Source organism: Nicotiana tabacum, chromosome 3, assembly GCF_000715075.1.
Source record: "Nicotiana tabacum cultivar K326 chromosome 3, ASM71507v2, whole genome shotgun sequence".
Lineage (NCBI taxonomy): Eukaryota > Viridiplantae > Streptophyta > Magnoliopsida > Solanales > Solanaceae > Nicotiana > Nicotiana tabacum.
Window position 1 is genome coordinate 92,442,371 of NC_134082.1, and position 24,169 is coordinate 92,466,539.

Genomic DNA, 24,169 nt, shown 5'->3' on the forward strand with positions numbered 1-24,169 from the left:
CTTTTAGAGAAAGTGTGTTTCCCTTCAAACATTCAAAATTCACTTTTTTATGTTATCCTCCTCCTGATTCTACTCACCCCTTTCCTCCTAATTCTGCCATTCCTTATACTGATGTTTCCTGCAAATCCCATGCCAGGCTCAGATATTCTTTCACCTTCCACTCTGAAGCCTCTCCTTCCTCATCCTCTACTCATGTCATCCCTTCTATTCATATCTCTGCTTCTCCTCTCTTACCTCACACTCCTGTTATGTCTCCTTCTCAGTCCTTTCCATGCCTTTTGCCTCACTCTTTCCCTTCCTCACCTAATGGTCTTAGAAGATCTCTCAGAACTTCTAAACCTCCTATTTGGCTTACAGATTATGTTCCTGGCACTAAGTCTTCTAATACTCCTTATCCACTATCTATTTTCCTTTGTTATTCTGCCTTATCTCCTTCTTACAGGACATGTCTTACTGCTTTTTCTTCTATTGTTGAGCCCCACTCCTTTGAACAGGCTGTTAGTGATAGTAAGTGGGTATTTAAAGTGAAGTATAAAGCTGATGTGACTGTGGAAAGGTATAAGACAAGACTTGTTGCCAAGGGGTTTACGCAGCAAGAGGGTCTTGATTTTCTTGAGACCTTTTTCCCAGTAGTTAAGATGGTCACTATCAGAAGTGTTTAAGCTCACAGCAGGTTAGAGAAAAGTTGGGACTTGCAAGAGCTCTAGGCACGTGCAGTAGCATATGTAATCAGATTTTTAAGTGCAATGGAGATTGCAGTAACAATGAACAAATGATTTACTCAGAGGATGAGAATGAACTTCATATATCATTTTCACACTCAATTCAGAGATAAAATCCGACATTATACTTGTTTGTCTCCATTTTTGTGAAACTATTTTTCAAGCAACAGCAAATAAGTTAAGGAAGGGTTAACATTACTCAACGGATTTTGCTAGTCAAGTGTTTATTTATTTAGAACGCCATAATATTTGTCTTTTTGGAGATTAATGTTCTCAACGATGAATTGATCATTCGACTTCTAGTTACTAGGCAAAAAGCACTTTAAAGAATCTCTCGGAAGAAAAAGAAATTAGGAAAGTACATTAATGATGCCTCGACAGCAAACAAAAAGCTTTTATATAAATCAGAAACAAGCACATAATTTACGGTTCAAGCAAGATTTTATCTAAAACAATGCAGAACTGATTCGTCAACTCTGAGGGTTCAAGCTGTTTGAGGGTCTCTTGAGTGTAGTATTTCAATTTCTTCATGGACCAAATGGATACTTTCTATAGGTTGGGTTGCTCTCATCTCCTCAGTAGAATTCTCACTTATACGGACAGTTTCTTCTTGGCTCACTCTCGAATCATTTCTTGTTTCACTTATGTTCACATTCACTTCACTAATTTGGCCATCTGTTGAACCAACTCCGCTCAATTGCTCACTGTTTTGGGTTGTATGATTCGCTCTCATCTCAAAGCTTAAACTGTTAACGGAATTCCCACTCTCTGGTACCAATATCATCTCTGCTAATTCAGCAGTTTCCGCGTTTATTACCTGCCTGCCACTTTCGCTAAATCGGCTACTTTCTCCTCCAGATATGGATCCACCAGCAGTAGCTCTGCATATTGGGCAAATGGAGATTTTCAAGAGCCACATATCCACGCATTCAGCATGAAAACTGTGATTGCACTGAGGCAATAACCTGCACTTATCACCCACCTTGAGATTATCCAAACAAACTGCACATTCAACTGGACTAGTTCCTTTATCTTTGGACTGAAAGGCATAGGAAGGAAGCTTTTCTATATCCTCATGTGACATGCTGTTACTCGCTAAGCTGCCTCTTTCCACTATGTTAGTAGTTCCAATTCCTCTTCTGTAAGCTCTCCCAACAATACAGACATGAATTAGGATCAGAATTCCAATCCCCACAAAGAGCAGTATCATTGATATCGCGATCGTCATGATTATGTGATCTGCCTGGCTATGCTAATACATAGTTATTCATCTCATCTTTTGCTCCATCTGTAAAAAAATTATCTCAAGTAATGAAAAGCAAGAACCAGTCAGTATAAGAGGATATTAATACATTGGCTCCTCAGGTTCAAGAAAAATGGAGTTCTAGCATTCTTAAAGGCGCTGAAGATTGCGACTGCTGGAACGTATGGTTCTAGTTTCGTGCAGAAAAAGTCTTAAGCAATATGAATAACTGGAGGTTTATTTCACTTGTGGAGTTGGTGGATAATATACAAACATTGTAGTTGTTGCAGTACATTAAAGTATTAATAAAGCTAAGACAGGAGAAACTTATCTATTTATCATATTCCTATCATTTCTTCGAATTAGGTCATTTGTTTGGAATGTAGAATGACCACGGAAGCCTACATTCAACGTCTTTGTAGGGCTGTGATGTATTTGGCTAATGAGCTTTTCTCAAAAAGCGATTGTTCCTGTAGTTTTCTATTTGTAGTTTCGTACCTAAGTAGTTGTTAATGGGGGTTGAATTGTGTTTTGCCTGATTCTTGCATTTTAACGAACCTGCTTCTTTGAACTAGTTCAGCACACTCAAACAAGAATAATTGTAGAAAAATAATCAACACATAGATTTTTACGTGGCAAACCTCCTTGCTCAAGGGAGTAAAAACCACGACCTACTCAATATGATTTTCCTCAAATCTCCACTAACTTTAAAGACCTACTCAATATGATTTTCCTCAAATCTCCACTAACTTTAAAGAGCAGTTATTAGGTTACAACTCAATAACTCTAATACCCTAACCCCTATAATCAACCCAATTGTAGCAACCCCTTTCCGGACCAACTCTAGCTTAGAAAGCTAACAAACAACAAAGTTTCAATAATAACCTATTACACTTCTATGAAAGCAGATAGGTTACAAATCAGAACAAAAGACTCAACCTAACAACTAAAGAACTCGAGCAACTTCATCTTCAAGAACCTGTTCTTCAGTTGATTGAGTTGGATCTTCAGAAGTACCTTGTTGCTTTTCTTGCTATTGTCAGAAGTATTCTCGTGATTTCTCTCAATAGCAACAGTTTTGAACTATGGCAAAAGGTCTTCTTTTATAGGTGCACGGTTGTCCTTCTTCAATTAATGCTCCAAAACCTAAAATATTTCGATTAAGAAAATCCTCTCCCGTTTAGGCTTGGTTTCCATATTTGACTCCAACTTGCATCCTTCTCACTTCCCTAGAGTATTTTCCATATACGCATATTCCTTTTATTACACGAAGTCCTCCCAAACGCGTATTCCTTTTTGGACACGGACAAGATCTCTACTCGCATCGGAATCCTGGTCTTCCGCGTCTGACTTGCTGACTTCAGATAGCCTGCTGTAAACCTGGTTCTTTTGACGTTCAATATACTCATCTTGTCTCATCTTCACAGCCGTCTTGCAACGTGTCAAACTCGATCCTAGAACCTGGTTCTTATCATAGTTTGTTAATCATCAAAACACAGTATATTGTCATGTCAGCTCAACAATAGTTGACCAACTCACAATGGATAAAGAAAGGTTTTTGAACAAGCAAAAGATTTTTTAAGTAAAGAATGAAGCTACATCAGATAAACAACCAATTAAATGAAACAGCGGGTGATATGTTACAATAATCTAGACAGTATATTTACATTATCATGACAAATAATCTAGAATGGAACTTTTTCTCAGATCAAGTGTTAGCGCTGCTCAGTAACTCCAGAGGAACTAGCTTGTAACAAAAACATCCTTGGGCACCACGAAACAAATCTCCTCGAATTTGATATTAATGCATCGTCTTTAGATATTGATATAGCAAACAAACAATAGTGGTCAAGGTTATATCTACATTCTCTGGCGTGCACCCGTCAATGATTTTAAGTACAATACAATGTGATCTAAATCATATACTCAAGACACTCATAGGTTTATAGCTCCGTTACGTGGTTTAACTGCCTACCGAGCACCTCACCCTTTAATGGTATTTACAGGTATATTAGAATAAAGGGAAAATGTGCTCACTATGAACCAAAAAGAAGACACTACCGGGCGACATTTGTCACACGAAGAACAGCTTGAGCGCTTAAAGGTGAGAGCTTCAATTGACAGAAATGCTCCCAGGAAATTGTTTTGGGGTCTTCACTCACTGCTGCTGGCGGCATATCAAGTGTTTTCTCGTAAAAATTTTGCAGTTCTAACATTAGAGCACGAACAGCCTCCCTTGATTCAGGGAGCTGGTCACTAAGTTGAGATGCAGCAAGTTGGATCAGCTTCTCAATTCCATATGCTTTGATTCCATCAACTCCCTGCAATTTGTACAAGTCTGTTACAGTCCACCACATATACTACCGAAAATAAAAGATTCAAATAGTAAAAATACCTTACCAATACAAAATTTGGAAGCAGGACAAACATCTTATTCATCTTTTACTCATTCCACAAGCAATATGATCATGCACGACAAAGTACATAGTCCTATTTCATTCCAGAAGAACAAGAACTTCGTTTTATGCAATGCAAAGATGAGCATCAAAATATGATTTACTCCGGCTTAAATCTCCTTGGATATGTTTTAATAGGTTCAGTAGATTAAGGTCATTGACAATATTATACTTGATAGTATATATTAAATACTTTTAAAATAAAATTCCTTCTCTAGCTCAGTCCGGTATCTAGATATGGTCAGCAAAACCTAGCAAGATAATATCTCAGTAATCAGATGAAGTTTCATCAGTCGTCAATCAAAAAACATATCAGAAAAGAAATAGGCTGTTCAGAACTCTAACCAGATGTGGTACACTTCGAGAAATGCATATTGAAGCCTTTGTTCGAATCGGGGATTTCTGTTCTTAAGATAAGGTTGCAGCTTGGGTAACAATAAAACTGGAGAAACCCATGTTGTCATGGATATTAGAGCCTTCTCGGCTGCCTCGCATACAAATCGCTTGTCTTGTGAAGATTTCAGCAAAAGTTGAACAAGCTAGGCACAAAGAGTGTCACTTTATAAGCACAAGGATGAAAAGAAATTGTCTCAAGAAACTACATTGCACGTGCATGCACGAACAAGGTCGGTTGAAATCTAAGCTTACCAGAGGATCCATTCAGTCAACAACACTGTCATAGTATGCTTTGAAAATGTCCGCTAAAGTCATGATAGCGGTCTTAGAAACAGCATTCTTGGATTCTTCAAGGATTTCACAATAAGCGATATCATGTTTCCTCTGCTTATGTTAAGAAGAAAAAAAGTAGCATGACCTGGAAACAGAGAACACAGCCAAACCATTGGTAATATCCTCATTTACGAAATGAGACTTACAACATATCAAGCATTGCTTCTCTGTGGAACATGGACAAACGGCGTACATCATTGAGTGCCTCACACACTAAAACCCAGTCCTTTGAGTCCAGCCCAGTCAACAGTGTCTAAAATATGGAAGGATATATACGAGATGTTGAGAAGAGGCTTATTCAACCGATACAAGAAACCAAACAGCAACAGAAGTAAGAAATGAAACCTCCAGATTTTGTTACCTTCAGGCTAATATCTACATCTTCTACATTTTGTTACCTTCAGGCTAATATCTGCATCTTCTACATCCTTCAAATTCTCAGATTCAATGTACTCTACTTCTGAATTTCCTATCTCGCCCGAGAATTCACCTTGCCATCTCCATTAGAGATAGGTTCTACTGGTAAGTCAGACTTTTCCTCTTTCCCTTTCTTTATGATTTCCATCAATATTCTCATTCTGCTTCCTGGAAGCATTCACGTTACTGGAGATTTCAGTGAGATTGCCAGCTTCAGGCAGTGTTTTCAGATCTTTAGGAGCTTCCTCTGACATCATGTAGGAACTAAGCATTTGGCTAGCGGTGGAAGAATTTAAGCAAGAGTCAAGTCAATGATACACTTAACCAGGGCGTGAGTTTCAGCATAGATGAGGCCTGAGGGCGAAATGATGCATTTAACAGATATCTAATTTTGATGGCATAGATTTTGGACTAAAATATTACAAGCATATAAATTCCATCCTGTTTCTTAGAGATCCAGATAAGACATCCACAAGCTGGATACACTCAGGCCTCAAAGGAATGATGCTCCTAGAAGGGCAATAGTTTATTTTTCTTTTTTCATAATTAAAAGTTTGTTTGCTCTAATCCGAAGTTCAAATGGCATTGCCTTCAATGATCTCATACGCCTTTTTGTTGAAAAGCTAAAGTACAATCTCAGGTAAGATGTGAGGCAAGATATTACAGATTATATGGTTAAACTCTTAACAAATTATTGTAATTTCTTTTTGAAATGAACCAGTGAGACTGACTAACATTATTGAATAAATGAAACACGAAAGATCGGCCAGGTATGTATCAAAGGACATCTATCGTATAGAGCACCAAGTTGGAGAAATGTCGAAACAACATAAATGATGATCTAACGTTTCTCAATGAAGTATCCAATTTTTTATCTGATGAACTATAATGATTATAGCATGGACAATATAACTTCAGTTTCAATTGTTAGCATAATTGATGCTTAATTTCTCATTTCAGTAAATATCCGGTTTTCTTTTTTAAAAAAAAAAAAGGCTATTGTTTCTTAGGTGTAAACATTTGGTCCGAAGCAATTTAATCAGTAAATGAAGTACAGTAGAAGTAGATATCCCGTGTACAACATACAAAACCATGCCTTAATCAGCTAACATTTGCAGAAAACATGCGTCAATAGCCAATAAGCATTTTAAAGGAGAAAAAGAGGAAAAAGAAGAGACACAGAACGCCTCATCAAGAGCCAAACCCTAACTCAAGCCCAAATGACCCCCTAAACAAATAGTAAACTCTTTAGCTTATTTTCTTCCCTCCAACTTTTAGCATCACTAGATACTTAAAACACCATTAAAATAATAATTATCCTATTAAAGTCCATTATTTTAATTAATCTTCGCTGACAAATTGCTCGTGAAAATTTATTTCAACGGCAGATATTGCTGCAAGGATCTAGCACCCAAAGATCAGAAGAAGCAAAAATTACTACAGAAAAATGCAGTAAGGGAAATGCAAACCGCGCTTTGAAGTACAGTTGCAAAAAAATAAAATTTTGAAAAAGAAAAAAATTATTTTATAGATCAGATTAAAGCACTTCAAGCACAACTGAGTCCTCCAATGGAAACCACAAAAATTAAAAGAAAAGCAATGGTCGTAGGCATAGATAATTCGGATGTCCATACCAGAAGTGATGATCGGCTAAAGCTGAAATGCCAAAAGAGACGAGAAGTTGTACTAGTGTTTAAAATATCGGTGAGCAAAGAGTCCAAGTATATATATTCACAGATTTTTGCCCTCTGGGTAATTGAAAATAAGTTATTCACGCTTGATATGAAAATATTATAATTAATTATGTATAAACTGATATATTATTCTGATTCATACTGATGTACATAATGAACTGAAATCTTTTTATTTACAGAAGAAAGGAAGTTGTTACTGCAAGCTGTTGTGTACGCTGCTACTACAAGTTACTGTGTAAGCTGTTATTATACCAGATATGGATAATCTTCTACTGAGAGCAATGTTTATCCATAATGGAGTACTGAATGGATAAGCTCATTATACCCAGTATAGATAATCTTCTACTAGGGTATAATTATCCATAACGGAGTACTGAAAGGAAAAGCTCATTGTACCCGGTATGGATAATGTTTATCCATAACGGAATATCGAAAGGATAAGCTTATTATACCCAGTATGGATAATTTTCTACCAGGGGTAATGTTTATCCATAACCGGGTACCGAAGTGATAAGCTTCTTCAGTAAGTTTATTTCCAATAGAGTACTAAATAGATAAACATATTTACGGTGGAGTCCCATATGGATAAGCCTCTTCAGGAAACTTATTTACAACGGAGTACTAAATGAACATCCATAATATAATATATTTATAACATTCCCTCTTGGATGTTCATTAAAAGATAATGTGCCTCATTAAAACCTTACTAGGAAAAATCACGTGGGAAAAAATCCCAGTGAAGGAAAAAGAGTACACATATTTAGTAATACGCATTGCTATGTGCCTCATTAAAAACCTTACAAGGAAAACCTCATGGGAAAAAACCTTAGTAAGGAAAAAAGAGTGCATCGCGTATTTTACTCCCCCTGATGAAAACCTTGTTTTAAATATTTGAGTCTCCACATTCCAATCTTGTATATCATCTTCTCAAAAGTTGAAGTTGGCAAAGATTTAGTGAATAAATCTGTTGGATTATCACTTGAACGGATTTGTTGCACATCAATGTCACCACTTTTCTGAAGATCGTGTGTGTAGAATAATTTTGGTGAAATATGATTTGTTCTATCTCCTTTTATAAATCATCCCTTCAATTGGGCTATGCATGCAGCATTATCTTCGTATAAAATTGTGGGTCTTTTCTCACATTCCAAACCACATTTTTCTCGAATAAAATAAATCATTGATCTCAACCATACGCATTCCCTACTTGCTTCATGAATATCCATTATCTTAGCGTGATTTGAAGAAGTAGCAACAATAGATTGCTTTGTGGAGCGCCATGATACGATAATACCTCCATATGTAAATACGTATCCGGTTTGAGATCGAGCTTTATGGGGATCAGATAAATAACCTGCATCTGCATAACCAACAAGATCTGCACTATCTTTGTTAGCATAAAACAAACTCATATCAAGAGTTCCCTTTAAATATCGCAATATATACTTAATCCTGTTTCAATGTCTTCGTGTAGGAGAAAAACTATATCTTGTTAGTAAATTAATAAAAAATATTATGTCAGGCCTTGTAGCATTAGCAAGATACATTAGTGCACCAATTGCACTGAGATAGGGTACTTCGGGACCAAGGAGTTCCTCGTCCTCTTCTGGAGGTCGGAACAAATCCTTATTCACTTCAAGTGATCGAACAACCATTGGTGTACTCAATGGGTGCGCTCATGTAAAAGCGTTTTAAGACCCTTTCTGTATAGGCAGATTGATGGATAAAGATCCCGTCTGCTAAATGTTCAATTTGCAGACCGAGGCAAAGTTTTGTCTTTCCAAGATCTTTCATCTCAAATTCTTTCTTAAGATATTCAATTGTCTTTTAGAGCTCTTCTGGAGTTCCAACAAGATTTATGTCATCAACATAAACAACAAGTATAACAAATTCTGATGTCATTTTCTTTATAAAAATACATGGACAAATAACATCATTTATGTAACTTTCTTTCAGCAAATATTTACTAAGGCGATTATACCACATGCGCCCAGATTGCTTTAAATCGTACAAAGATCTTTGTAATCTAATTGAATAAATTTCCTGAGATTTTGAATTCGTTTCAGTCATTTTAAATCCTTCAGGGATTTTCATATAAATTTCGTTATCAAGTGAACTGTACAGATAAGCTGTAACTACATCCATTAGATGTATTTCAAGCTTTTCATGCAGTGCTAAACTAATGAGATATCGAAATGTTATGACATCCATAACAGGTGAATATGTTTCATCAAAATCGACTCCAGGTCGTTGTGAGAATCCTTGTGCAACAAGGCGAGCTTTGTATCTTTCAACTTCATTTTTCTCAATTATGACCAACTGGTTTTATACCAGCAGGTGTTTGGACTACTGGTCCAAAGACCTCTCTTTTAGCAAGTGACTTTAATTCCGATTGAATTACCTCTTGCCATTTTGGCCAATCAGATCTTTGTCGACATTCTTCGACAGATCGAGGTTCAAGATCCTCACTATCTTGCATAATATTAAGTGCAACATTATATGCAAAAATATTATCCACCACTATTTCAGATCGATTTAAATTAATCCCATCACCGGTCGAACTTATTAAAAGTTCTTCACTCACATGAGCTTCGGGTTCATTGATTTCTTCAGGAATCTCAGAACTAATCAGATCTTGGGTCTCTTCAGGAGATCCCTTCATAGTATCGTTTTGATCATTTGTCGATTTTTTTTTCCGAGGATTTCGATCCTTAGAACTCAAAGGCCTACCACGCTTCAGGCGTGCTTTAGGTTCACTAGCTCTCATGCTAGTAGATGGTCCTACTGGGACATCAATTCGGATAGGCATATTCTCTGCTGGGATATGTGACTTAGTTATCCTTTTCAAATCAGTAAATGCGTCTAGCATTTGATTTGCTATATTCTGTAAATGGATGATCTTCTGGACCTCCTGATTACATATAGGGTACGAGGATCAAAGTGAGATAATAATGAAACTTTGCTCTTGCTATATTTCCTTTTTCTCTCCCCCTAATTGTGGGAAATTTGTTTCATCAAATCGACAATCTTCAAATCGAGCAGTAAATAAATCTCCTGTAAATGGTTCAAGATAGCGAATAATATAGGGTGATTCAAACCCAACATATATTCCTATCCCATCGCAGATGCGCCCAGGTGTTCGTTTCTGCGGCTTCGTCTGATCTTCCTTTTGGCCGCATCTGCGGCTTGCCTTCCACTTCTGCGGGCATCGCACCTGCGGCCTCCCAACCGCAGGTGCTGTTATGACAGGAACCATAAACTTTAGCTGCCAACCTAAATTCCAAAATCTCCCGTTAACCACCCGAAATCACCCCGAGGCTCCCGGGACCTTAACCAAAAGTACAAACAAGTCATATACCACTATCCAAACTTATACCAATCTTCAAAACACCTCAAACAACATCGAATCAACTAAATAACATCGGATTCAAGCCAAGATTTCAAAAATCTTCCGAATTTCGCTTTTGATCAAAAAGTCTTTCAAACCACGTCCGAATGACCTGAAATTTTGCACACATGTCCCAAATGACACAACGGACCTACTGCAACTCCCAAAATTCCATTCCGACCCCTATATCAAAATTTCATCTATCAACCGGAAAACGCCAAAATTTCCAATTTCGCCAATTCAAGCCTAACTAAAACTACTCCGAACCTCTAAAACACATTTCGATCATGCTCCTAAGTCCCAAATCACCTCCCAAAGCTATTGGAACCATCAAAATTCACATCCGAGCCCTTTTTCACATAAGTCAATATCCGGTTGAATTTTTCAACTTAAGCTTACTCATAAGAGACTAAGTGTCTCAAAGCTTACCAAAACCTTTCTGAACCCGAGCCAACCAACCCGATAACATATAATACAGCTGAACAAGGCAATAAGAAGCAGAAATGAGGGAAACAGAGTGGTAACTCATGAAACGACCGACCGGGTCGTTATAAGAGCTGAATCAAAGAATCTGGATCTGCACACGAAGAACATGTGCAGGAAAGGGCATGAGTACACCACAGCGATACCCAGTAAGTACCAAGCCTAACCTCGGTTGAGTAGTGACGAGGACGGTCAGGGCCCTACCGGTCATATACATATATATAAGGAAACGAAACAGTATGAAGTAACACAAGAAAAATACCTTCAACATAGCACATATATTCATATATAAGTATGTCCAAGGTTTTTATTATTTTTTCCATAATTTTAAGGTTTTAAATTGATTTATTTTCTCCCTTTTTATCCATAAAATCCCCAATAATTATTTCCAAAATTATTGTTTTGATAATTTCTCTATTGGATTTCTATATTTATGCCAAAATATGGCTAAGGTAATTTTTATAATTTTATTTAGTATTTATAATTCTAAATTGCACATAATTGCAATATTAGCCCTTTTAAGATTTAATTATGTTTTATATGCATAAAATTGGATATTGTATTTTTAAATTGCTAATTATGTATTATAAATCATTTTAGCATTTTTAAATTATTTTTTTAGAAATTATTTACTATTTTTTATAAATTAAATAAGAAAAATGGGCTATTTAAATTTTGGCCAAATTGGCTTTCAAATCTAGCCTAAATCCAACGGACCCCCAATCCAATTAAAAAACCTACCGGACCCAAGCCCAAACCCAAACCAAACCCGGAACCCACCTACCCATTTAATCTCGACCATTGATCTCCCAGATCAACGGTCCCCAATATTCCCTTCCATAATTAATCCCAAACGACCCCCCCAAACCCTCTCATTTTCACCAAACAGCCGCCCTAAAATCCCTTTCCTCTCCAATTTTCTCTGAGACCTAAACCTAACCCTAGCCGCTGCCACCTAAAACCAGCCCTAATCACTTCGATCCTCACTCGATCCATGGATTCCCATGGCTATTTGAGACGTATACTTGTCTCCTACGTCTCCTGGTTGCTCGTTTTTGTGATTTCATGGAAGGATCTCGAAGAGATTTTGTTTAAAACTCTTCGAGAGCCTATCCATGGTCTTTTATGCCATTTTTCGGCCATCCATGACTGTTCGAGTAAGATCCATGACTTTTCCGGATAAAACCGGTAACGTTCTAAGGTTTTCTCATCTTTTCTGGGTTCTCTGAAACCTTAACACTTGAGATTTTTCACTTTTATTTAGATCTGTCTTAGATCTAGGTATATCCATGAGTTTTTAACCGATTTTTCCTCATCTTTACTATCTTCCGAAATCCTAGTTTGCTACTTCTCGATTCTTCTCAGATCTTTATAGATCTAAGATGATTCAAGTATTATTAAGCATTTTCCTATAAAAATCCCCTGTTTTAACTAACTATTTCGATTTTGGTCATTCTTTTCTAAAACTAGGGTTTCTCGGAGTTCTTTTATGCATGTTCTAACTGATTTCGTTATGATTAAACCCTTTCCCTTGTTTGTTTTGACCGATTTTGTGCTCTTACTGCTTTTAACTTGACTCTGCTAGAAGCCCCTTTTTTTAAAGATTTTCTTTACTTTGTTTCTATAATTTTCCTTACTTTGCTTCTCTGAGTGTTAGCATGCTTTCTTTACTTCGTGTTTGTGTGTTAGCCTTCTTACGTGAGTCCTGTGATTACTCTACTTCGAATATGTTTTCCTTAATCCCTAGCCTACTTATGTCGCTTTTGTATGAGTATGGTCACTTTGTTTGTTCATCTTTTGCTTCTTTCTGTGAATATGCTTCAAATATGTTTTTCTTGCTACATCTGTGGACCTCCTCTATTTATATGATGAACGTATAGAGTCATGACTCCCTTTGATCAAGTCTAGTTTCCTTAATAAATGGTGATTGAAAATTTTCTTTCAAAAACCCTAAAAGCTTTGCCTCGTCTGTTAGGCTGACTGATTTCCTTACCCTATTTTGCTATGATACTTATTTTTTCTACTAAGTTGTATCCTTAATCAGGGATTCATTGAATTTGGTCCTACTCTACACTACTGAATCTCGACCCCTACTTTGATTAGTTGCTTATCTTAATTAATTCTCCTTGCCTTGTCTGCATTACTACTGATTGTCTCCTTAGTTTGAAAACTTTCTAAACCTAGTCTTAATTACCCGTTCTATACTGGTACTATTTTTGAAATCTTTCCTTATTTGTTATGCTCCAGCCGTGTATGATTTCTTTCCTTATTTGTCACCTGCCCTTTACCATTCACACTGACTCCCTTAATCAAAGGGAGATTCAAACCAATTTTCTATGCCGAGTTCTATAATTACTGAAGAATTGATTCTTGCCTTATTCTAACTAGTTTTCAAACTACTATATAAAGGACTCTCTTCTACAATCTTAGGACACGAACACAGTTTAGAATACACATACACACTCAAACTCTCTCTTTTTTCTCTAGTACTTGTGCTACTGTTTGTCTAGCCGACTGAAAGCCAAGGCTAGACTGTGGAACTCTACTTGCTTTACTTTTTCTGCACTTTGCTTCCTTAACTGGTATGTTCCTAGTTTAATTCTGAAACTCAACTCTATGTGCTCCATTGTTTGTCAATCCCTGTCTCTTTCTACACTAACTTAATGGCTCATGTTGTTTAATTGCCCTTCTTGTTTACTGCTTTATTCAGCATGCTTAAGTTCTGCCCTCTCTTGTTCAAGTGTAATCAGCATGTCTACTTGAGTTCTTGTTTATCTCCCTCAACTAGTATGCCATGTTAGTATCTTAGGCCTCTAATGTACTTGATTAGTACAAGTGGCATGACTAATTATGTGTAATAGACCCCTACATGACTACTATCATACCCTGTACCTATGTCTTATTACTATTCTAATTTCAAGCATGATTCCCTTGTTAACCCTTTGAAGTAGTAGTTTGTAGGCCAATCGGTTCCTACTTGTGCTTTGTGCTTGCTGGTCTATATGCTTCTCTTCTCATCCATGTCTATGTATTTCTGATTTGAGCCCTCTATATCCCCAACCCCTTACTTCCCTGCTTGTGAAGGTTGAAATGATACTACACTTTGAGTTTGTTCTGTGTGTGCTGGCTTGTTCCAAATTATTGTTGCTACTATTCCCTTCTCCTTTTCAAAACTGTTCTGTTTTTTTTTGCAAACTTATTTCAAACATGCTGTTTCAAAACTATTTTCCAATTCAACCTTTTTTTCAAACTATGACAAGCACTCCCACATATACTCTTAGACCACTAGGTTCTGCCCCTTTTGTGTGAGCCTTGCATTGGGATCCTTGAGCTCCCTCTGAACTTGGACACATAAAATCTTGCCTTTCCACACTGTACTTACTCTGTCTTGGCTATAAAATCTGGGTGTGAGCACTGCCCGGAATCCCTTGAGGTCCTTAGGGAACTCTGACACACCCAGATGTGAGAAAGACTATGGAACAATCTTGGCACCTGAGGTGGTTTATTACATAACTCAGGGAGGAAGTCCAAATCAGGTGTTGAAAAGTCTGGACCTGTTTTAGGCTCTCTATAGTATAATTTTTACTTTTCTTATGTAATTCATTCACATGGTCTGTAATAATTTATAAATGAACACTGGGGTTTGGATAGTGAAATGGGGGAGGGGGTGTTAGCTATGTATGTTATAGATATGAAAAGGGGTAGAAGCCATGCTTTAGGTCTATATTTCCTGTATGTTCAGTATAAACCATGCTCTTAGGTCTCATGTATACTGTTTTAGCATCTCATTTTTGACATTCTTGTCACTCAAAAATCCTGCTTTAGGATAAAGGGTCATTAAAACAAAGATTGCTACTCTTGCACACTTGACAACATGCTCTATAATGTTGTCACCTTTTTCTGCATTTAGAAATCCTGCTTTAGGAAATTCTGCAATCCCGCCATGCATTTAGAAACCCTGCTTTAGGAATTCTGCAAATAAACCATCGTGAGCTTTGTACATGCATCTTAGATATCGTATTTTAGGATCTCATTCGTACTCGCATTCACACTTAGTGTAAACTGCTAATTATAGAAGAGGTAAAAACAACTTCACATTTGATTATCCTATTTAAAATAAACTGGTAACAATCCTTGCATTTTATAACACCTAGAACAACATGCTCTTAGGCAAAAACGACTTCTGAACTTCTAATGGTTCTGGTAAATGCTTAGGCAATCCTTAGGTATCCAATCTCTTATAAAACTGGAAACTGCTCTTTGTGTGTACTACTTAATGATTAATAGACTTAAAATCAGTAGGCAAGCCTGATTCGGACTTCTTTTCTAAGTTATATAATAGATCTGGTTCTGTTATTGTCACTTAGATACCATGCTTAAGATCTGAATTCAGACCTTAATTGTATATGAGTCATGCTGTCTATGTGCATTACTTGTGGAGGTGTATATGAGACTTCTATCTGTTTCTGTGTTTTTCCCCTAAAATGTAGTCTTATGTGTTCTTATTTGATGCCTAATATTTTGCCTTTAACCTGAGGGTCCGCCTAGAACCTTCCCCTTTTTAGGATAGGAGTCCTAAATTCCTCCAGGACTGATAGGAAGGGACGGGTAACAACATGCAATAGGGCTCGAGACCAACCCTTGCTTTAATTATCTTCACGGGGTGGGAAAGGGTAGATATGGATATGATGACCGGTGCGTTAATACCACGTGTACCCCTCTTTGAGGAGTGTCATATCGGGTATTACATTGATTGATCCATATTACAAACAAACCTAGGACACCCCTTTACATTCATAAGCATACTTAGATTGTAACTCTTTTCAAAATCTCGCTATTTTCACTAGTTGTTTTTCAAACACTTGTGTATTTAAACTTAAATCACCTACTATTTGAGTCATACTTGTTTATTTGCTAATTGCACAAATTCACAAAAACTGTCTGGCCGGGAATCACACTAGTGGATCCTGAGGGGTGCCTAACACCTTCTCCTTAAAATAATTTCAAGCCCTTACCCTGTCTCTGGTTACCAAACGTAGTTGTAAATGAACCCTATAGGTGCCCTAACGTACCTTAAAATCGTTAGGTAGTGACTCTTTAAAAATGCAAACCCCTTTCCCAAAAGAAAAGAGTTGTCCCAACCAAAATGTCGTGAACCCGATTTTGCGAGGAAAAAAGGGGGCGCGACAGCATGGCGACTCTGCTGGGGATATTTAGGCTTTTACCATTTCATACCGTTTTTGTGAATCTGTACCCCTACCTATGTGAAATTATTTATTTAATTTCTTTAAGCATTTAATTTCTTCTTCAAAAGAAAAACTGACATATCTTTCTTGTTTCCTTCCTTTATAGCTGTTTTAAATTTATGAAACTGTTGTATTTATCGCTTTCTTAACATGCAAATACATGTCAACATGCTTTTAATTATTGCATAATCATGCTCAACATCATACTCCACTCGTGCCAAACAAATACTATAGCAATGCCTGATGAGTGGTTGCGCCCTTCCTATATCATTACCCCTAAATTCGCAAAGGCTTATTTGCAGTAAAACTAGTCGATCAGCGGTGCAGTCGATAGTTCCTGCCTTCCCCCTTGGATTTTCCACTCAAGGGTACCAATCTAAAAACCCCATAGAAACTTTACTCTGTTAAATTATGCATGTATCATGGTCAAGCCTACCTAGGTCAGTTATGTTGTCCACATAATGATCCTTTAAGATAGCCTTATCCAAAAGTCCACTGGGTTTCCCTAAATCCAAACGGACATCATCACGTTCTGTACATTTATTTAGAGAACTAAATGCTTCATGCTAATTGTTGATGTTAAATAGTTGAGTCCAATGGGGGTATGGTCTTAACCCTTTTATTTTGCAGGAAATGAAGAACGAGGTCCCCAGCTTCGATATGGTTAGCACACCCTCGGTCTTACTAGGCTGGTGGAGGAGTCTTCCATCAACAGACCAAATCAATGAGTGGAAAGAGAGGGCCTCCAAAGCTAGCGAAAAGTTGGAACATCTAGAATACAGTCTGCTGGAATTGGAAGGAAAAGTGAGGAAGAGAGTCACCGACTGCCAGAATGCTGAGGGAAACGAAGGAGAACACCTGGCAAAGGCATTTTTACTGGTGAACTTATGCGAGCTGGAGGATTTGATCAAAGAGAGTATTCAACCTGAGGAAGGTCCTTCTGAGGCCAAATAGATTAGGTTTACTCGCCTTCCAAATGTAATAAGGCCAATGGCCATTAGTGACTTTTATTCCTTGTTTATTTAGTATCGTTTTGGGATTTGCCTATCTTTATCAATAAAATGAGGCATTTATCATTCTATGTTCTCCAAATCAATTTGTCGCTAGGCCTACCTCGACCACAAAGGGGTCCCCAAATTAGGACGCGCTTTAAATTCCAGCACTATGTGTTTAAATATTGCAATACTTTTTTTTCATAATCCTCACTGACTTGATTACCTTTTGTTTTTATTTTCATTTTTATTATTTCCCCTCCCCAAAGGTTAGTTCATGCACTCTAGCATCATCATCTTATTTCACAAGATCTAGGGGCCCTCCACCCACTCCTCCTCTTAGTTCCATTAAAGGCAAGAACAAAGGCAAGATGGAAGATCTGAACAATATCAGGAAGGAGAACACAACTGAACGGGTAGAGGCCAATGATGGCCAGGGTATTCGGGTAACGGGAATGTGTCACAACTTGAACAGAAACTGTTGAAATTCTAGAAAGAGCTCGATCAGGTCCGGAATCTGGAAAACCTATCATTTTCCCTTAGCACCCGAAATATCAACTTCCCCAACACTCAAAACCCTACACCTCCTCAAAATATCCCGAAACAGTAGAATTATCCCGCACCTCACCATCACGCTGCTCCACCAAAGAACCAATGCAACACCTGCCATACCCCAAACAACACTCCACTACTCATCCTAGAACCTCAAAACTCCGCAAATGACCATTTCCACACCCATACACCAGGACACCATAACACTCCTATCTACGTGGAGACCATACCACACTCCACCCAACTTGTCTCAGGCACACCTGAGTCTGATGAAAAGGATCTGCTTATCAAGAACTTGGCCGAGGAACTTAAGAAATTGATTAGCCGTATTCAGGGTGTTGAGGGAAGCAAAGGAATTGAGGGGCTTAACTATGAAGACCTTTGCATACAACCTGATGTCGAACTGCCTGAGGGGTACAAACCTCCTAAGTTCGAAATGTTTGATGGTACGGGTGATTCAAGGGTCCATCTGAGGACATATTGTGACAAGCTGGTTAGAGTAGGGAAGGATGAAAGGATCCACATGAAGCTTTTCATGAGGAGTTTGAAAGGAGATGCATTATCTTGGTACATCAGCCAAGATCCCAAGAAGTGGTCAAGTTAGGTAGGCATGGCCTCTGACTTCACTGACAGATTCAAGTTTAATACAGAGAACGCGCCAGACGTGTTCTATATCCGGAATTTGAAGAAGAAGCCTACGGAGATGTTTCGCGAGTATGCTACTCACTGGAGGTCCGAAGCTGCTAAGGTCACACCTGCCTTAGAAGAGGAGCAAATGAACAAGTTCTTTGTCCGAACTCAGGACCCGCAGTACTATGAACGGCTGATGATGATTGAGAACCACAAGTTCTCTGACATTATCAAATTAGGTGAAATAATTGAGGAAGGTATTAAAAGTGGTACAGTCACAAATTTTGAGGCCTTGCAAGCTACGAATAAGGCTTTACAGTCCGGTGGTGTGTCCAAGAAAAGGGACGTAGGGGCCGTGATGGTTGCACAAAGGACCAAGTCTCCCCTCAAATACCAAACTTATCCAACACCTCTACTCACGTACCAGCCAAATTACCAAGCACCCTCACTCTCATACCAAGCCCCGCCACCAACTTTTTAGTCATCTCCACCTCCTACATATCAATCTACTTCACCTAAATACTCCCAACCCGCTCATGTCTACCAAACTTATAATGCTCAACCATCCCATTATCAATCAACCATCCCCTATATGCCAAAATTTCCCTAGACCCCGACCTAATTTTGATCGCAGACCTCCAAAACAATATACTGCCATCACTGAACCCATCAACCAGCTGTATGAGAGAGACTCAAAGCTGCTGGTTATGTCACCCCCATCCCTGCTGCAACCCCTGAGAATCCTTCTCAGTGGGTTAACCCAAACAAATCCTGTGCATACCATTCAGGCATGAAGGGGCACACCATCAATGAATGCTGTTCCATGAAAGACAAGATACAGTCTTTGATTGATAACAAGATCATTGAGGCAAAGGAACCCGCTCTAAACATCCGCAACAATCCTCTGTCAGACCATAAGGGTGGAGGTATCCACATGATTGAAGTAGAAGATGACTGGGATCCCGAGGGATCAATTGGGTTGATCACAGAAGGTGATGACCCAAAGAAACCGATAATTACTCTCAATCCAATCATAGTCTAGATCCAACCGTCTAAAGACGCTGAGGTGAATATGTTTGTACCTCTCGAGTTTGAAGCAACTCCGTCCGTAAAGACACCGACACCAATTAAGGTTGAATTCGTGTCTCTAGCAAATGCACCCGCACCATTTAAGATTGCAGTCTTACCACCCAAGGCACATGTTCCATTCGAAGTAAGGATAGCTATGCTGGTCCCAGTAGTGATGTCAACCATGCCACAAATCTATACAAATGTTGTACCCTGGGACTATACAGCCGAGGCGAGAAGGAAAGGCAAGGTCAGGATTGAAGAAACTGTCACAGCACAGGGTATGACAAGAACTGGTAGAGTCTATACCCCTGAACATCTGGCTGAATCAAGCAAGCAGGCCTCCAATCGGCCACCTCTCATTGAGACAGGTCCGGACGACCTTTGGAGGAAAATAAAGGCCAAGGAATATTCGGTTATCGACCAGTTAAACAAGACGCCAACACAAATATCCATGCTCTCTTTGCTGCAAAATTCTGAGACGCACAAGAATGCTTTGTTAAAGGTGCTAAATGAAGCATACATACCAAGTAACATCACTAGCGGGGAAGTGGCTAATATGGTAGGACAAGTGTCGGAAAGCCATAAGATCACCTTTCATGAGGACGAGCTGCCACCTGAAAGGTTGGGGCACAACAAAGCACTGCACATCACTGTGCAATGCGAAGATTATTTCATCACCAGAATCTTAATCGATGGAGGTTCCAGTCTTAACATTTGTCCGCTGGTAACCCTCAAGAAGTTGGGTAAAGGGCTGCATGAGATAAAAGATGGAGCAATCAATGTGAAAGCCTTCGATGGTTCTCAGAGGTCCACCATTGGTGAGATTATTCTATGCTTGCAGATAGGACCAACCTGGTTCGAGGTCGATTTCCAGGTGATAAATGTACCAGCGTCTTACAACTTGCTGTTGGGACGGCCATGGATTCATGCTGCTGGGGCCATAGAATCAATGCTGCATCAAGCAGTAAAGTTTGAATGGAATCACCAAGAAGTGATCATTCATGGCGACGGTAGCAACCCTATATATAGTCGCCAAACCATTTCGGCAATCGAGGGAAGAAAGAAGCTGGGAGGAGAAACTTACCACCACATTGAATGGGTCAACGCTATCGACAAAGACAAATGGTGGGATAACAAAATCGAGAGTATACTAAGTTGGAGTGGGTACGATCCTGGCAAAGAGCTCGGCAAGAACCTCCAAGGAATCTCTAAACCCATAAAACTCAAGAAACATGGCATTACTTTCGGTCTGGGATATGATTACACCTGGGAAGAATTCAATAACTGGTCACCACCATGGCGCGGTCCTTACTATCCACTAGAGTAGCCAATACCGCATCTGGATCAGACTTTCCAATAGGCCGACATTATTTATGGGTTAGATGAAGAAGAAGCACTTGCAGCAGTGAAGAACTTATTTTTAGAGGACAGTGATATGTACTATAGTGTTATTCTCGAGGAGGAGGGGGAGGAAGGCCCTTCCATATAGGCTATGAGCAGAGGGGCACATCTCAACAATTGGCCCATCAGGACAATCAAAGCCCGACGTGCCTCGGGGTAGTAAGGCTAAAACCAACATTATTCATTGTTTTTACTAAATGATTTTCTTTTCGCATTTTTTCAATTCCCGCAATAAGATCTTCAATGTTCAAAACAGTTATTGAATTTATCAAAAGCATTTCTGATTTTTCTTATGAAATAATGATTATTTCTATCGTTTTCTTTCCTTGCTTTACCAATACAACATTACTATTACTTGTCTTGATAAACCAATGACGGTGACATGTAATGAGAAAACGCAACAAACGGACATAGATTCAGAGGAAGATGACATACCTGATAAGATTGTCAAAGAAGTTGAGAATTTTGAGAACAAACCTAAGTCCAACCTGGACGAGACCGAAATTGTCAACCTAGGAGATGCAAAAAATGTCAAGGAAATGCGAATCAGTATCGGTACAGAGGCTGTCATTCCTGCTGAGGTGGAAATTCCTTCCCTAAGGATCATACAAGAAGCTGAGCTCGACGACGTAGAGTGGGTAAAAAGTCGTTATGAGCAACTAGCACTTATAGACGGAAAGAGAATGAATGCAGTCTGCAATGGTCAACTCTACCAGAACAGAATGTCCAGAGCCTTCAACAAGAGAGTAAAGCGAAGACAGTTCACACTGGGGCAGCTGGTGTTAAAGAAATTTTTTTCGCATCAAGATGAAGCCAAAGGAAAGTTCTCTCCCAACTGGCAGGGTCCATACATGGTTCACCGAGTTTTGACAGGAGGAGCCCTCATACTTGCAGAAATGGATGGAGAAGTTTGGACAAAGCCGATCAATTCAGATACAGTCAATCGTTACTATGTGTAACCTTTATGCTTTCCTTATATAATGTAAATTAAACTACGCTTGACCTGATTCCCGTTTAAGAGGCGATACATAGGCAGCCCTATGGGTTCGGTCATAATTTAATAAAAAATTTATACCCTGCAATTGGAAACTTAGGCAGAATTTTGAGGAGGACCCTCAAAATTGCGAAGTAATTTCAACCAATCGCCGTATGAGCAACAATTAGAAGCGTCAACCCATCAAACTGGGGTAGAATTTTAATGAAGACCCTCAAAATTTCGTAGCAAGAGAGGTTGCAATGTCCCGAACCACGTCACAGTCGTTAGTTCATCTAAAAGTTATTTTTAACTATACATTTATGTCATACTTTTACAAAATCATGCATGTTTATTATTGAAACTATTTTGTTTAGCAATGCTACCCCAATAATACAGGCAGTATCACCAGATCAAAGTTGAACGAGTCAAGCAAAAGCCAGCAGGGATACGAGCTAACCTTCCCCCTTGCAAAACTCACATTAGCTTCTGATTCTTACTTCGATACCCCGCGTTAGAAATGACAAAATAAATGAAACGTCTTGTCGGTCAAGTCTTAATGGCATTAAATGCTTGTTAATTTCTGGTCAGCCACTTACTCCAAAATGCGAACCGTCATTGAAAAACTATAAATACCTCTTCCTTTTTTTCATTCCAACTTTACATGCAAACCTTCTACCCTCGTATCTTAGAATTCTCAATACTTTCTGGCACTTATATCCTAGTTTTTGAGATCTTTTGTAAGAACTTTTGTTCGTCTTCATCCCAAACCATCAAGTACACTCCTTCATCTTCCTGTATTTCTCCATTTTTAAAGAAATGGCAAAGACCTCAAAAAATGTTCTCCAAAAGAAACACATTCTACTTCGTGATCGGCTACTGAGGTCGAAGAAACTATTTCGCGTACTGCCATCCATGAACTAGTACATGAACCCCCTTTGAAAATATTCATCCCTGGAGGATGCTCGGTAAATAATGATTTTAAGGTTGAAAAAACATCTTCTGTACCGGATCGGCATGAAGACTTCTCGAGATACATCTGTTCGATTACTGAAGAGATCCTTCTAATGGTCCGGAAAGATTGCGACTAGGCCAATAATTTCCACCTATGTCAAGGGATACTTGAGTGTTTACACTTATCCCTTCACATTGGGATTGATGGACCCCGGTCATCATAGATTTCTGCAAGAGGTATGAAGTTTGCCTCGGTCAGATCTACCCTTCAATATGGAGGATCGTGATCCTCCGCCGATTCTTTGTTATCAAAATTGATGGCTGCCGATTCACTGTAGATCATCTACTTCAGCTGTACAGTCCCCGACTATTCTGAGAGGGGCTGATAAAGCTTATGCGTCGGGCCAGCAAAGCACCATTCTCTTGCATCGATGAGGACCGGGATCGATGCTAGCAAGGCCGTTTTGTCCGAGTGAGGAATTCAGACCTGATTTTAGCAGAATGCATGCCATTACCCGAGAAGTGGAATACAAAACGTAAGTAGAACTTTCCTTTGAATGTTGATTTTACCTTTACTTTTCTTTTCGTATTGATGTTTGTGGTGGTGCAACCATTGCTCGGGTTCCAAATATTGTCCCTCGACTCAAGGAGTGGGTCGAGAGTATCATTTCTCAGATGCCCTAGTCCGAGCATTCGTGGCATGAACTCTCGAAGGGTTATTGGGAGGCCGATTCCCATGGTAAGATCTCTTTTCCGATCTGGTTGAGTTAGGCTTCTCTTTTATTATCAAGTTCTTACTCCCTTTATTTTCTTTCTCGGTTTTGCCTAAGGATGTCGAGTTTAGACCTTCGTTTGGTGATGAGGACTTGCCCGTTTGAGTCTCCTGCTCCGGGGTAGGCCGGAGGGAAGAAGAGGATGAGGAATCCGAGTTCCCCGAGCTCGGAGAAAAAGAAACTATCATGACCCAAATCGATGAGCCGCGACGGACACCTGGTACCATACTCAACCGAGTACCAACGTAACGTATCTTTCTTATTACATTATCATAGATAGGTGGGCTAGAAGATGTGTCATGATACAACAAGAGTAAACATGAATGAATACCTGACATATAATGTCCCAACCTAATATAGAAACGTATACCTGTGACATACAGGCCTATAAGGCTAACGTAATCCACTATATACTTTAAATATAGGCCGACAAGGCCATACAAAT

At 38.8% G+C, this 24,169-nt stretch overlaps 1 protein-coding gene and 1 pseudogene across 1 annotated transcript; both read right to left on the reverse strand.

Moving 5' to 3' along the window:
- Positions 1-1,059: 1,059 nt before the first annotated feature.
- On the reverse strand, positions 1,060-2,298 carry LOC107811578 (uncharacterized). The gene has a single exon (XM_016636536.2). It carries the CDS (start codon positions 1,948-1,950, stop codon positions 1,207-1,209), a length of 744 nt encoding a protein of 247 aa, XP_016492022.1. The 5' UTR covers positions 1,951-2,298; the 3' UTR covers positions 1,060-1,206.
- Positions 2,299-3,784: 1,486 nt separating this feature from the next.
- LOC107811577 (uncharacterized) lies at positions 3,785-6,406 on the reverse strand (annotated as a pseudogene).
- Between the last annotated feature and the right edge of the window lie 17,763 nt (positions 6,407-24,169).